The 16,637-nt window shown below is 46.3% G+C and overlaps 1 protein-coding gene across 1 annotated transcript in view; it reads left to right on the forward strand.

Annotated features, from left to right (window-relative positions):
- CENPU (centromere protein U) overlaps positions 1 to 16,637 on the forward strand; it is a 33,697-nt gene that overhangs the window by 12,087 nt on the left and 4,973 nt on the right. Inside the window, exons 6-11 of the mRNA XM_084758965.1 lie at positions 646 to 879; positions 9,836 to 9,905; positions 12,190 to 12,298; positions 14,637 to 14,715; positions 15,585 to 15,632; positions 16,102 to 16,163. Of these exons, the coding sequence (XP_084615091.1) occupies positions 646 to 879; positions 9,836 to 9,905; positions 12,190 to 12,298; positions 14,637 to 14,715; positions 15,585 to 15,632; positions 16,102 to 16,163 (602 nt within the window). The remainder of the gene's footprint in view (positions 1 to 645; positions 880 to 9,835; positions 9,906 to 12,189; positions 12,299 to 14,636; positions 14,716 to 15,584; positions 15,633 to 16,101; positions 16,164 to 16,637) is intronic.

Raw genomic sequence — 16,637 nt, forward strand, 5'->3', positions numbered from 1 at the left:
AAATATCTTTTAAATTTCTTTTATTTTATTTTATTTATTTTTATTTTTTGGTTTTTTGAGACAAGGTTTCTATGTGTAGCCTTGGCTGTCCTAGACTTACTTTGTAGACCAGGCTGGCTTCAAACTCAGAGCAATCCACCTGCCTCTGCCTCCCTAGTGCTGGGATTAAAGGTGTGTGCCATCACGCCCGGCTTATGATCATTTTAAAATGAATTATATCCCCTTTTTTGTGTGTGTATGTGTATGTGTGTGGACAAGTACATGAAACTGTATGTTTGGAGGTCACAGGACAACTTGTATGAGCCCATTCTTCATGTCCTCCCTACGGGTCTAAGGGATTGACCTCAGACCATCAGCCTTTCCCTGCTGGCCTATCAGACTAGTCCAAGAAAGATATTGTTGTGTCTGAAGTGTTATGAAAGAATTCTCAGATCTCTATTTACCCAGTCCAATTCTGTAGCATTCCGACAATATGTTCAGTGTGTGTTTTACAAAGGCAGAGAGAATTGGGTAGCATTCTAATCATGCTGTCTTCTAAATGTTCATTCTGATGTTTATAAATGAGAGATGGAAAGTATAGTTCCCCGACATCAGAGAATCACAAGCTTTGAGTTTTGTAAACTAGCACTGCTGTTTCCTTCACAGCCAAGGAGGCTCGAGCCCGTCAGCGGCGAGTCTGACAGCTCTGAAGATGACGTAAGGAGGAAAGTGGGCTCCGCAGAGAGACCAAGTGCACAGCGGAGGCACCAGGCTGCTCCTCCTGCAGCGTCTTCAGCAACCCCTGAGAAGCCAGAGGACCGTGTCACCGCCAGGAGGACAGGACCCCATAGCACTCAGCCCTCTGCTGTAGAAGGAACTCGAGCGACACAGAGACAACCGGTGAGCACTGTCTGCCTCTCGGAGAGGAAAGACTTCATTTAAAATATGAAGGAGAACCCAATATTAAAAATACATCTAGAGCTTTTAATACAGAAAGCAATGTTTCTTTTAAAAGATCTAGACAGGAAGGAAGATTTAGCTACAACTTCATGACCCAGAACCGCATCTGTGTCCGGGTGTGCACTGCACAGTTCTTCCCTGGACTCTCCTCACCATCTGCTTGTCACCAGGACTCTCACAGTGTCATTTTACCTAGTGCCTGCCCTGTTCATAGATGCCCACTGTATCACAGTGCTATTTAACCTAGTGCCTGCCCTGTTCATAGATGCCCACCGTATCACAGTGCTATTTTACCTAGTGCCTGCCCTGTTCATAGATGCCCACGGTATCACAGCGTCATTTTACCTAGTGCCTGCTCTGTTCATAGATGCCCACGGTATCACAGCGTCATTTTACCTAGTGCCTGCCCTGTTCATAGATGCCCACCGTATCACAGTGCTATTTTACCTAGTGCCTGCCCTGTTCATAGATGCCCACGGTATCACAGCGTCATTTTACCTAGTGCCTGCTCTGTTCATAGATGCCCACGGTATCACAGCGTCATTTTACCTAGTGCCTGCCCTGTTCATAGATGCCCACGGTATCACAGCGTCATTTTAACCAGTGCCTGCCCTGTTCATAGATGCCCTCGGTATCACAGCGTCATTTTACCTAGTGCCTGCCCTGTTCATAGATGCCCACTGTATCACAGCGTCATTTTACCTAGTGCCTGCCCTGTTCATAGATGCCCACGGTATCACAGCGTCATTTTACCTAGTGTCTGCCCTGTTCATAGATGCCCACTGTATCACAGTGCTATTTTAACTAGTGCCTGCCCTGTTCATAGATGCCCACTGTATCACAGCGCCATTTTACCTAGTGCCTGCCCTGTTCATAGATGCCCACTGTATCACAGTGCTATTTTAACTAGTGCCTGCCCTGTTCATAGATGCCCACTGTATCACAGTGCCATTTTACCTAGTGCCTGCCCTGTTCATAGATGCCCACCGTATCACAGTGCTATTTTACCTAGTGCCTGCCCTGTTCATAGATGCCCACGGTATCACAGCGTCATTTTACCTAGTGCCTGCTCTGTTCATAGATGCCCACGGTATCACAGCGTCATTTTACCTAGTGCCTGCCCTGTTCATAGATGCCCACCGTATCACAGTGTCATTTTACCTAGTGCCTGCCCTGTTCATAGATGCCCACTGTATCACAGTGCTATTTAACCTAGTGCCTGCCCTGTTCATAGATGCCCACCGTATCACAGTGCTATTTTACCTAGTGCCTGCCCTGTTCATAGATGCCCACGGTATCACAGCGTCATTTTACCTAGTGCCTGCTCTGTTCATAGATGCCCACGGTATCACAGCGTCATTTTACCTAGTGCCTGCCCTGTTCATAGATGCCCACCGTATCACAGTGCTATTTTACCTAGTGCCTGCCCTGTTCATAGATGCCCACGGTATCACAGCGTCATTTTACCTAGTGCCTGCTCTGTTCATAGATGCCCACGGTATCACAGCGTCATTTTACCTAGTGCCTGCCCTGTTCATAGATGCCCACGGTATCACAGCGTCATTTTAACCAGTGCCTGCCCTGTTCATAGATGCCCTCGGTATCACAGCGTCATTTTACCTAGTGCCTGCCCTGTTCATAGATGCCCACTGTATCACAGCGTCATTTTACCTAGTGCCTGCCCTGTTCATAGATGCCCACGGTATCACAGCGTCATTTTACCTAGTGTCTGCCCTGTTCATAGATGCCCACTGTATCACAGTGCTATTTTAACTAGTGCCTGCCCTGTTCATAGATGCCCACTGTATCACAGCGCCATTTTACCTAGTGCCTGCCCTGTTCATAGATGCCCACTGTATCACAGTGCTATTTTAACTAGTGCCTGCCCTGTTCATAGATGCCCACTGTATCACAGTGCCATTTTACCTAGTGCCTGCCCTGTTCATAGATGCCCACGGTATCACAGCGCCATTTTACCTAGTGCCTGCCCTGTTCATAGATGCCCACTGTATCACAGTGCTATTTTACCTAGTGCCTGCCCTGTTCATAGATGCCCACGGTATCACAGCGCCATTTTACCTAGTGCCTGCCCTGTTCATAGATGCCCACTGTATCACAGCGCTATTTTAACTAGTGCCTGCCCTGTTCATAGATGCCCACGGTATCACAGCGTCATTTTACCTAGTGCCTGCCCTGTTCATAGATGCCCACTGTATCACAGTGCTATTTTACCTAGTGCCTGCCCTGTTCATAGATGCCCACTGTATCACAGCATCATTTTACCTAGTGCCTGCCCTGTTCATAGATGCCCACTGTATCACAGCATCATTTTACCTAGTGCCTGCCCTGTTCATAGATGCCCACGGTATCACAGTGCTATTTTACCTAGTGCCTGCCCTGTTCATAGATGCCCACTGTATCACAGCATCATTTTACCTAGTGCCTGCCCTGTTCATAGATGCCCACGGTATCACAGCGCCATTTTACCTAGTGCCTGCCCTGTTCATAGATGCCCACTGTATCACAGCATCATTTTACCTAGTGCCTGCCCTGTTTAGATGCCCACGGTATACCAGCGTCATTTTACCTAGTGCCTGCCCTGTTCATAGATGCCCACTGGATCACAGCATCATTTTTACCTAGTGCCTGCCCTGTTCATAGATGCCCACGGTATCACAGTGCTATTTTACCTAGTGCCTGCCCTGTTCATAGATGCCCACTGTATCACAGTGCTATTTTACCTAGTGCCTGCCCTGTTCATAGATGCCCACTGTATCACAGTGCTATTTTAACTAGTGCCTGCCCTGTTCATAGATGCCCACTGTATCACAGTGCCATTTTACCTAGTGCCTGCCCTGTTCATAGATGCCCACTGTATCACAGTGCTATTTTACCTAGTGCCTGCCCTGTTCATAGATGCCCACTGTATCACAGTGCCATTTTACCTAGTGCCTGCCCTGTTCATAGATGCCCACTGTATCACAGTGCCATTTTACCTAGTGCCTGCCCTGTTCATAGATGCCCACGGTATCACAGTGCCATTTTACCTAGTGCCTGCCCTGTTCATAGATGCCCACTGTATCACAGTGCTATTTTACCTAGTGCCTGCCCTGTTCATAGATGCCCACTGTATCACAGTGCTATTTTAACTAGTGCCTGCCCTGTTCATAGATGCCCACTGTATCACAGTGCCATTTTACCTAGTGCCTGCCCTGTTCATAGATGCCCACGGTATCACAGTGCTATTTTACCTAGTGTCTGCCCTGTTCATAGATGCCCACTGTATCACAGTGCTATTTTACCTAGTGCCTGCCCTGTTCATATATGCCCACTGTATCACAGCGCCATTTTACCTATTGCCTGCGCTGTTCATAGATGCCCACTGTATCACAGTGCTATTTTAACTAGTGCCTGCCCTGTTCATAGATGCCCACTGTATCACAGCATCATTTTACCTAGTGCCTGCCCTGTTCATAGATGCCCATGGTATCACAGTGCTATTTTACCTAGTGCCTGCCCTGTTCATAGATGCCCACTGTATCACAGCATCATTTTACCTAGTGCCTGCCCTGTTCATAGATGCCCACGGTATCACAGCGCCATTTTACCTAGTGCCTGCCCTGTTCATAGATGCCCACGGTATCACAGTGCTATTTTACCTAGTGCCTGCCCTGTTCATAGATGCCCACGGTATCACAGCGTCATTTTACCTAGTGCCTGCCCTGTTCATAGATGCCCTCGGTATCACAGCGTCATTTTAACTAGTGCCTGCCCTGTTCATAGATGCCCACGGTATCACAGCGCCATTTTACCTAGTGCCTGCCCTGTTCATAGATGCCCACGGTATCACAGTGCTATTTTACCTAGTGCCTGCCCTGTTCATAGATGCCCACGGTATCACAGCGCCATTTTACCTAGTGCCTGCCCTGTTCATAGATGCCCACTGTATCACAGTGCCATTTTACCTAGTGCCTGCCCTGTTCATAGATGCCCACGGTATCACAGTGCTATTTTACCTAGTGCCTGCCCTGTTCATAGATGCCCACGGTATCACAGCGTCATTTTACCTAGTGCCTGCCCTGTTCATAGATGCCCTCGGTATCACAGCGTCATTTTAACTAGTGCCTGCCCTGTTCATAGATGCCCACGGTATCACAGCGCCATTTTACCTAGTGCCTGCCCTGTTCATAGATGCCCACGGTATCACAGCGCCATTTTACCTAATGCCTGCAACTTGTACAATTTTGGGGCTTTGATACATTTCTTTTTTAATTATTTTCTTTTTGAGATTATAATATAATCACATCATTTTCCCTTTCCCTTTCTTCCGTCCAAACCCTCCCATAAGCCCCCATTGCTTTTTCAAATACATGGCCTCTTTTTTTTTGTTAATTATTAGGGGTGTGTGTGTTTGTGTGTCTTCTTAAATGCATTAGTACAGCCTGCTTAGTAATGGGTTTCTTTGTGGCGGAACTTGGTGCGTAGGTGTATACCCCGATTCATTTTCTTAGGGAAAAAAATGCTATGGGTCATATTTGTTTTTAAGGTAATTGAAGTATAGTATCTTTTGGTTCCTATTCTTATATATTGTTTTATTAATTCACTTGGTTGGATGTTTAGGTAAACAATTCATTCTCATCTTTGAAAACACCTTCAAGTACACTGGGGTCCTTTCTCCCCCTGCCCCTCCCTCCTTTCTTCCTTCCCCATCACTACCCATAGGCAGATGACCTCCGGGGTTATTTCTTATACAGTCTGCCACGGTTCCCTTCTGTATACATAGACAAAACAAAGTTTTTTCTTATTTTTAATAACACTTGTTGTATAAGCGGATGCATATTGTTAGTTATAGACAGACCCTCTAGCGGCCTTCTGCTCTTTCCTGGAAGTCAGGCCATGCTTCCTGCAGCTCTGAACAGAGAGAGCCCTGGGACAGAGTGGTGAGAAAGTATGCTGTGCTGTGCTGTGTCCGTGTAGCCCTTCCCTTTGGAGCTGCAGTGTAAGTCTCTGGCCCTAACCAGTGCTGCCTCCACTCTCCTTGTGCCCAAGGCCAGGCCACGCCATAATATGACGCTTACTTATCCCTCCCGAAAACCTGCAAGAGCCAGAACCAGCCCCTTATCTCTTCAGAAACTGAAGGTCCCTGTCATGTTCTACACAGTGGCTGTCTCTCCTAGGGCAGCTGCTGGGGACTTGAAGCAAGCCGAGGCTCTGTCTGTCCCCTTCATGACCCCATCATGCCTGCTCATGGCTGGCTGTGACTGTGAGGCCTGTTTTTCTGAAAGTGCGCTCTGAAGGGTAATTTCCTTCCTATAAACCTGCTGTTTCTCTTCTTAGCACAAATTGTGTAGGCTCTCCTCCCTCTGGTCTTTCACGATAAGTACTCCATGTGCTTGACTTCGCTGTTGAGTGAAGTGTTTCTACTTGTCAGGGGCAGTGCGGTTGGTGGATAGTCTAGTTCAGGTACGTCTTCTTACTGTGTTTCGCTGGTGTCTTGGTGAAGGCGGTGGGGGTCTATTTGACCTGTTAGTTATGTAAAGGAGAAAGGTTGGGATTTGTTGTTGTTGTTGTTTTTTTCCTTTAGCATCACAATTTTATAGCTTTTATTTAGTCCTTTGAATTTCTTTTTGTTTTGATTTGGAGTTTTTGAGATCAGATCTTAGTATAGTATCCAGGCTGTTCTCGAACTTGTGGGCTCCTGAGTAGCCAGGACTGCAGGCATGTGCTGCTGCATGCTGCCTCCTTGAGGATTTAAGCGTTTCTTTCCTGAAGACATTTTGTTAAGCTGTTGCCATGATCGGATGTCCCCGTGGGATGCAGTGGGATGGTTTATATGGAATGCTAAGATCAAGCTAACACATCCATTACCTTTGCTCCCCTTTTTCTGTGGTGTGGTAATTTGAGTGAGATGCCCACTGTATTCTCGGGCATCTGAGTGTCCGATCCTCGGTTTGTAACTGTTTGGATGGGCTTAGGGGTGTGGCCTTGCTGGAGGAAGTGTGTCACCCAGTCAGGCTTTGAGGTTTCAAAAGCCATGCAAGGTTTCCAGTTTCCAGTGCACAGTCTGTCTTCTGTTAGTGGCTTGAGGTGTGAGCATCAGTTTCCAGCCGCAGCTGCTGTGCCTGTGCCCCCCACCCACACCCCTACTATGAACCCTAACCCTCTGGACTGTAAGCCCCAATACACCCTCTAGAAACTGCCCTGGTCAGGGTGTCTTTTCATAGCAACAAACATGTAACACATGTGGTGAGACCTGTGGAGTTCACTTTTAGCCACTGTAAATAATGTTTATTCCTACTGATGTAGTTTCCCGGCTGTGCAGCAGATTTAAATGAAACTTGGTACCTTCGTTAAGCCACCTGTCACTCTTTCTCCCAAGTCCCATCTCACAAACAGCGTGTCCCTGTCCTCCTGATGGTCTCGGCCTCATGACCCTATTCTCTGGTTAAGTTGCTTTTTATATAAGTGTTGATATAACTAGGTGTAAGTCTACAGTCTTGCTACTTATTTTCACCCGTCCCTTCTAGGTTTTGTTCTTGAGTTGTCTAATAGAGACAGGTGCCTTTATTGTGTGCATACTTCCAAGAGTAATTGGGCTCAAGGAGACTATCTTATCCCCCTGCTGTCTGTGTGTATGTGTGTGTGTGTGTGTGTCTGTGAGAGAGAGAGAGAGAGAGAGAGAGAGAGAGAGAGAGAGAGAAGGGGGAGGGAGAGAGAGAGAGAGAGCAAAAGGGAGGGAGACAGAGACAAAGGCGGGGGAGGGGGAGAAAGTTCGTTTTTTGGTAATTCTGATGTAACTGGATGTTTTGGGTATTTGGTTCTCTTTTTTTGTGAACTAGCTGTGTTTCCTCGTGTGTGTGTGTGTGTGTGTGTGTGTGTGTGTGTGTGTGTGTGTGTTTGTGTGTGTGTGTGTGTCTGTTTACATCACAAATGGGGGATGAGAAAAAGACCTGTGAGACAGGTGAGAGCAGGTGATGTTTATTCCCTTAGAAGTCGAACCACCGTGTGGGGGAGATTAGTTGTTAACCAGATGAAAAACATCCTTGAACAAATTCTGAGAGGAGGTGTAAATGTGAGCCAAAAACAAGGAGCGGGGCCTTTGGAGACTTGGGATAGTTTTGGCTGTTCATCGCTTCACTTTGAGCTCCTAGAGAGAATGGCTGGAGGGAAGGCTTTGGGGCTTCAGGCTCCAGCTGAAGTTCTGGTTTCTGGTTGCTCCAGGTTCCAGCAGAAGAAATCCTGCTGATTACGCCAGGAGAATCGTTCCTAGGAACTGATATTCTTACAGTTTCATTATTGTATTCTTTAATCTTCTTTTCCTATTGTTTAGGTTAGTCAGGTTATAAGTGAGGTGCTCTTGGTTAATAAGTTCATAATAAAATATATTTGCTAATAAAATTGAGCCTATACCCTCTCCTCCTTTCTGGCTGAAAGCTACCTCTTGGAACAGTAGCTACGTAGCAGTCTGTGAGAATTCCCTTCCTCCATCCCTGTCTTCTCTGATCTTTGCCTTTATTGTACCTCTATTATGACTCTTAACCTCACTGGGTTGCCGTTTTTGCTTGAAGCAGTTCCCTTTTTAAGAAGCTGGGGAGAGATCCTGCTGTGTTTTGTTTTCCCACATTTCCTTTCCAGTTCTCTTGTCCACTTCCTGCCTGGTGCCTCCCCCCTCGGCCTGCAGAGCACCCCACTTTCTTTGCTGCAGTCCCTGGCGATAGCCTTCCAGATTTTGCCACCATGCATTTCACTCACCTCTGCCTTTCACGGATATTTGTCTTGGTACAGAATTCTGAGTTGACAGCATTGCCCTGAGCTCTTCAGGTCTGTCCCCGCAGCCCTCCAGTTTCCCTTGGTCCTCCTGGAAGTTTTGTCCGTGTCCATGTACTTACAGTGCCCCTTGTCCCTCCCCGCTGGCATCAGGCTTTCCCCCATCTTAGTGTCACTTGCGGGCTGTGTGTGACATGTGTTCTGCTGTATTATACTGGATGTAGCTTGAATATGGCCTGCTGAGCCTCGCACCTCTGCATCCTGAAAACAGTAGTCATTGTTCAAATACAATTTTCTGTCCAGTTCTTACTCTTCTTTTTTTTTCAACTTTTTAAATGTATTTTGTCTGCATGCATGTCTATACACCACACATATGCTTGGTGCCCCCAGGGACCAGGAGAGGGTATTAGATCGCCTGGAACTGGGGGCACAGACACATGTGAGCCACCTGGTGGGTGCTAGGAACTAAACCTGGGTCCTCTGGGAGAGCAGCCTTCCTCCCTGAGCCGTCTCTCCATGCCCTCTCTTTGAACTTTTTATTATACATGGCTTAGATCAGTCCAGCTTGTATATTGGGTATATTTTTATTACGGTCTTAAAGCTTACCAGTCATTTAGTGTGTTGTCTTATTGTGTGTGTTCTAAGGGTTGCGTGCTTATTTGAAAATGGTCTCGGAGAGCCCAGGGTAGCACTAAACTCACTGCGTAGCCAAGGATTGCCCTGGAGAGCTGATCTCCAGGCCTTTTCTTCCTGAGTGTGAGTGCTAGGACCACAGGCTTTGCCACCTTGCCCAGTGTATGCGAGGGGCTGAACGCGGGCTTTGCATACACTAGGCGAGTGCTCCACCAACTAAGCTATGCGCGCAGCCGCTTTCCTTTGCTTTGCTTTTGAGACAGGGTCTTGTTTTGAGACGGGGTCTGTTCTTAGACTTGCCAGTGACCAGGGAACGCCCCAGTGTGTTGCCGTTTCTTTGTGTCCTGCGGCCTCTTTGGTCTTTACTCTTCCCTGGGAACTAAATAACAACTGTAGCTAAAATCAGTTGATGTCTTGATAATGTCATCTTTAAATTTCAAGGGAAAGATTTTTCTCAAATTAAAAGGCTAATACTATTTGTTTTGTTTCTTGGTAGAAAACTCAGAAGAACGTGAGGCCGTCTCCTATCAGAGGGAAGAGACCAACAAGTGAAGCTGCAGACCCAGGTACACACTGGTGCTTTACGATTTCTCATTTGTACATGATGTCTCAAAAATAATCCTATTTTTAAGTTGTGTTAGTTGTTGAAATAGCAAATGGGTTTTTGGTTTGTTTGTTTTTTGTTTTTTGTGGGGTGGGTTCAAAGAGGGGTTTTTTTGTAGCCCTGGCTGTCCTGAAACTCACAGAGATCCATCTGCCTCTGCCTCCCGCGTGCCGGGGCTAAAGGCACACACTCCCATCCTGGCTAAAACTGCCATTTAAGAAATTATGCCTTTGGAGTAACATTTTTAATCGTTTTGTTGTGAAAAAACTTTAATGCATGTAATATGCTTCATAGACTCTAACCCCCATTCCTTTCCTCTCTGCCTCACTTGTCCAAAGTTCAGTTCCCAGCACCCACATCAGGCAGTTTACAGTAGTTCAGGACCAGTGTCCGCCTCAGGCCTCCGTAGGGACCTGCATACATTCACACACATAAACATGTAATAAAAATAAAGATAAGCCTTTTTTAAAAGTCATGTGGAGGGAATTATGTGCAGTGTCTATGTCCTTGCTCACTAGTCTCTGTGCTGATGGGCACTGTGCTTCCAGGCCTGGGCTGTTACAAAGAAAGCCTGTGTGACCCGTACTCCACCCTCTCAGGCTTTCTCTTCTCTCTCTCTTTCTTTCTTTCTTTCTTTCTTTCTTTCTTTCTTTCTTTCTTCTTTTTTTAAAATCCCTTCCAGTGCTGGGAATTGAGTTCTTCACAGTGAGCTTCATCCTAAGCCTCATTATGAACTTCCCCCCACCCTGTGAACATGTCTATGCACAGTTTTATCAGTGTGTTTTCATTTTTCCTGGAGGAGTAGAGAGCGAGGTTGTAGAGTTATAAGACAGCTATGAACCGATCTGCCACGTCATTGTAAACTCCTACTATATCCGCACAGTTTAAAAATGGTACTAAAAAATAGAAGTAGCAATGTCACACGAACAAGTGTAATGTCATGTGAACAGGTGTAATGTCACACGAACAGGTGTAATGTCACATGTGAACAGGTATAATATCACACGAACAGGTGTAATGTCACATGTGAACAAGTGTAATGTCATGTGAACAGGTGTAATGTCACATGTGAACAAGTGTAATGTCATGTGAACAGGTGTAATGTCATGTGAACAGGTGTAATGTCACATGTGAACAAGTGTAATGTCATGTGAACAGGTGTAATGTCACATGTGAACAAGTGTAATGTCATGTGAACAGGTGTAATGTCACATGTGAACAGGTGTAATGTCACATGTGAACAGGTATAATGTCACATGTGAACAAGTGTAATGTCATGTGAACAGGTGTAATGTCACATGTGAACAGGTGTAATGTCATGTGAACAGGTGTAATGTCACATGTGAACAGGTGTAATGTCATGTGAACAGGTGTAATGTGACATGTGAACAAGTGTAATGTCATGTGAACAGGTGTAATGTCACATGTGAACAAGTGTAATGTCATGTGAACAGGTGTAATGTCACATGTGAACAAGTGTAATGTCATGTGAACAGGTATAATGTCACATGTGAACAGGTGTAATGTCACATGTGAACAAGTGTAATGTCATGTCAACAGGTGTAATGTCACATGTGAACAAGTGTAATGTCATATGAACAGGTATAATGTCACATGTGAACAAGTATAATGTCATGTGAACAGGTGTAATGTCACACGAACAGGTGTAATGTCACATGTGAACAGGTATAATATCACACCAACAGGTGTAATGTCACATGTGAACAAGTGTAATGTCATGTGAACAGGTGTAATGTCACATGTGAACAAGTGTAATGTCATGTGAACAGGTGTAATGTCACATGTGAACAAGTGTAATGTCATGTGAACAGGTGTAATGTCACATGTGAACAAGTGTAATGTCATGTGAACAGGTGTAATGTCACATGTGAACAGGTGTAATGTCACATGTGAACAAGTGTAATGTCATGTGAACAGGTGTAATGTGACATGTGAACAAGTGTAATGTCATATGAACAGGTATAATGTCACATGTGAACAAGTGTAATGTCATGTGAACAGGTGTAAGAAGTTTAACGTGGCTGAAAGGAGACCCCACGCTAAGATGTAGAGCCTGTCTCCAAAAGCAAGCCGTAGGTGCAGTAAGCGCTGACAGGAAGGAGGGAGGCGGCTGTGGCTGTTCTCACACTCTGGTAGGACTGCTTATGTTCAGGGTTTCAGAGCCCTGGGCCCACAGCCGGTTTTGATAAGGAATGTGTTAAACTGACATGTGTTTAATATTCTAGATGCTCCTGAAAGTATGCGCATTTGGTGTCCAGAAGGAAAGAAACGTAGTGAGATCATGGAGCTGGATGTTATTTTGTCTGCATTTGAGAAAACCTTTCTGGAGTACAAGTAAGTGCCTGAGGCTGTGATAGGCGGACCTCATCAGCTGTGCTCCGGGTACCACTGCGGCCAGCCCAGTTATCAGTATCACTGTCTTAAGATAGCTTTACATTTTCTTTTTCTTTCTTTTTTTTTTTTTTACATTTTATGCATTTCGAGTTACTATGTCATCTACTCTAGACCTTTTTCACAGATTTTTTTTTTAAATCTAGAAATATGTTTCTCCAGTGCTGTTGGTTTTTCTCAATCAGGTAGTATATGCCAAATATGGCCACACTCCAGTCTGCCAGTTCCTGTGAAAACAGTGATGGGGGAGGCCCACGGCTGCGCGGCCTCCATCAGGCATGGCAGAGGACAGCAGCCTTGTCAGGGCCTCACACTCTGCTAGGGGCCCCCCTCAGCCACCTCTTCCAGCCTGGGGTGGGGGAAACTAAATAAACAGCTGAACTAGTCAGCTTTCACTTATTTTTCACCAGTACAATTCTGGTGCTGTTCTTTCCTGAAGAGAGTGGTTGTAAAATATAAGATATTAAGCAAATTTTTTTTTTAAATGCAGCCTGCCAGAGTGTGTCTGAGAGACGTCAACAGGTCACACAGCTGTGAATGTATCTGGCTTTCCTGAGAATGGGGCCCACTGTTCCCCTTGACACTAGTCAGGCAGGAAAACAAAGGGTGGAGTCACAAAACACAGACAGAGCAGCTCAGGAGATGGGCAGAGGCTGCGCTACGCGGAGAAGGGGCTGTGGAGCCACAGGATAACGCAAACGTCCCATCTTCTCCAAGCCACTCTGCATCTGGACCAATAATCTCCTCAACTCTGCCCCAAGGCCAACTTCCTGTCATGCTGCTGTGGGAGATTTGCCCGACACTCGCTTCCTGGAGGAAGAGGAAAGGAGGAGGCAGGCTGGCATCCAAGGAAGGGTGCCCCTTCCTGCCATGAGCCACAGTGTGGGGCCCCGCCACTGGCGTCCTGCCTTTGGGCTTAGCAGCTCATTCAAGGTGTTTAAGCTGCAGGGAACCCTGGGCAGTCTGGCAGACTGCACACTTGAGCTCGTGGGCGGAGTCAATGAGAGAAATTGTCATGTTGCTATAGAAGAACTGGTGGACAGAAGGAGCAGCTCTGCCCAACACTGGCCACTTTCTTTTCTGTTGCTGTGGTAACATATCCTGAGGAGTAACTCAGGAGGGAAGGGGTTTCTTTTACCTCACAGTTCCATCACTGTGAGGGAGTCAAGGCTGCAGGCTCTTGAAGCGGGGAGTCACATCCACAGACCAGAGCAGACATCTTGAGTGCAGACAAACTTGCTAATTCTGGGGGCTTTCTCCACTTTGTATATTCTGGGCGCCCATGAATAACATGGTGCTGCCCACATTCTGGTGGGTCTTCCCACCTCAGTTAACTCCACTAAAATTCCCTCACGTGCACGCCCTCAGGACATCATGGTCTAGACAGCCCCTCAGTGAGATGCTCTTCCCAGTCAACTCTAGATTGTGCGCTTGACAAAACCAACCATCCCATCCCATCTCCTAACCTTCCTCAGCCCAGACTGTGTCCTCTGCCTTATCCACTCCTCCTCTGCTGCAGCCACTCTGAAGACACTGGCCATGGCGCCGTCTACCCAGGAGGCGCATCTTTCTGAGAGCAGAGACATGCTTAGTCACCCCTGGAGCAGTACTCCTTAGCTATCCTGAGAAATGTGAAGTGTACAAGTAATTTTTTACTGTAAAAATTTTTTTTTTTTGCAAGAGACTTATTTGTTCCCAACCCATGCTTAGGCAGACACTCCTGATTACATTAGGTGGATCAATAAAACCATAAAAAGATAGGACAGCAGGAGGGGAACTGGAAGGGAAGAGCTGTGATCGGAGAGGACAGGATAGGACGAGGAGGCCTGTGATCACTGCATGTGTGAAGTTTTAAGAGAATAAACAGGTTCTGAAAGATGCCTGTGACAAAGGACTGTTACACAGAGTTTACCAAGAACTCCTAAAAGCTCGGTGATAAACAGCCGGGCTGGGGTGTGGCTCAGGGGTTAAGTGCTTTCCTAGGATGCTCAAGGCTCTCAGCGCAGTCAGTTGACAACTCAGTTCAGTAATAGGCTGTGCGCTGCCCCCAGGTTCCAGGAGCCTGTCCACCAGCTGTTTCCTCTCCAAACGAGTCGGCGTGGTTCATTCTCTCCCTTCCCCTCTCTTGTTCCCAGTTTTATTAAGCACGAGAAAAAGCTACAGGTTTTACATTGTGCTTGGGTTTTTAACAATATGTGTCAAACTGTATGTACTTATGTATCAAGTAATGAAATGCATCTTTTAGAATCCTTTTTGATACTGATTTTAATTTTTTTTACAGACAAAAAGTAGAATCTGAAAGTTGTAGTCAAGCCATCAACAAATTTTACTTTAAAATTAAAGGAGAACTCTTCAGAACAGTAAGTTTGCTGACAGAATCCTATCTACCATCTGTCTGTCTATTTTGAAACAAGGTCTCTCTGTGTAACCCTGGTTGTCTTGGAACTCACTTTGTAGACCACGTTGGCCTCAAACTAAAGTTTAGACAGTAACCTGTGGTTATAGAAAAGCTTGCATTGGCTAGCTCTGTGTGTAATCGCATTGTGCATGTATGTGGAGCCAGAGAGGCCCAGGCTGAGTAACTTTCTCAAGCACTCTACAACTTATTTTTAAGACGAGGTCTCACTGAGCCTGAAGATCATGATCTCGTTAGACTGGCCAGCCAGTGAGCTCCAAGGGCCTGCCCATCTCCACCAGCACTTGGTTTTTTGTTTTTAAGATTTATTAGCCAGATGGTGACAGTGCACGCCTTTAATCCCAGCACTGGGGGTGCAGAGGCAAGCGGGTTACTGTGAGTTCCAGGCCAGCCTGGTCTACAAAGTGAGTCCAGGACAGTCAAAGCTACACAGAGAAACACTGTCTCTGAAAAACAAAAACAACCCCACAAGATTTATTTATTTATTATGTAACAGTATTCTTCCTGCATGTACAGCTACATGCCAGAAGAGGGCACTAGATCTCATCTATAGTGAGATCTATGTGGTTTCTGGGAATTGAACTCAGCACCTTTGGAAGAACAGACTCTTAACAGGCTCTTAACCTCTGAGCCATCTCTCCAGGCTCCACCAGCATCTTGGAAAAGCCAAATGTGTTGATGCCAGGGATCCAAAATTGGGTCCTGGGTCCTCTTGCTTTCATGATAAGCAGTTTACTAACTGGTACCTCCCCAGCACGTGGAACTTTAAGCAGTTAATTTTCTAAAAATCAGATATTGTTTTTGTCATTGTAGCTTAAAGAAGTCCAGGTGCTAAAAGCTCTGAAAAGGAAGAATGCTAAGGTAAGTCACTAAGTCTTAGTGAGTCTCAGGGTTATGAAATAGGAGGAAGTGAACACTTAAAAGTTTTATAACCAGCAGTTTGTGTAAGGGCTTTTGTGGGTTTGGTCAGGTTTTTATTTGCCTTTGTAATGTTAATGGAGACTAGGGCCTGGGGCTCTCTGTTAGTCCTGTCCTCCTCAGTTAGCCTCTGAGGCAATCAGCTTAGAAAGAGGAAAGGCCGTTTGGGCTCAGTTTTAGAAGTTCCAGTCCATGACTAGTTGGCTCCGTCACCTTTGGGCCTGTAGAGAAATGAACCTGCTACAAACACATCAACCAGGAGGCAAGTGAGGGAGGGCCCGTGGTCCCACCGCCTTCAGAGGCATCCCTAAGTTGCAGCCTGTCTGCCTGTTTCTCTGTGTGCTTTCAGGACCTAGTGCAGTCAAGCACAAGTGTTGGCTGTGTTAACTAAGTGTGTTCTTGTATTGCTCAGATCATTTCTGATGTGGACAAGAAAAGGCAGCGTTTAATTGCAGTCCAGGAAGAACTCCTTCGGTAAGACAACACACCGCTCCTGCTGAGCACTCACCCAAAGGGCAGTGGGGTTTGTCACTCAGGGGAGAGCTGGAGAAGAGCGTCAGCTCTGCTCTGTCTCCCAGTCTCTGGGCTGGCCTCACTATAGCTTTAGTTGAGTAGACTGTAGGATTACACTGCCTGGAACTTGATCAGGCTCTGCCACTGACTGCAGTGGGTGAGTTCCTGAATTTCCCAGGGCCTCACCACCTCCTATACCCAGGCAGAACTGTCCCTGTTCCTTAGAGGGTGTTGTGGGAGTCAGTGAGTTAGCCTAGGAAGGGGCCTCTGCAGGGCTCATGCAGAAAGTTCTGCTTCTGTTGCTCGCTCTGTTTTACTTTTTGACAAGTGGCCTTTCTGTGTAGTACACACTGGTCCCTGACTCTTCAGTGAGAGTCACACTCTGCAGTGGCACTCATGTCACTCCGTACTCTGAGGTCTAGGGTTGGGAGCAGT

The sequence above is a fragment of the Acomys minous genome (genome assembly GCF_964271855.1).
Source record: "Acomys minous genome assembly, chromosome: 15".
Taxonomy (NCBI): Eukaryota; Metazoa; Chordata; class Mammalia; order Rodentia; family Muridae; genus Acomys; species Acomys minous.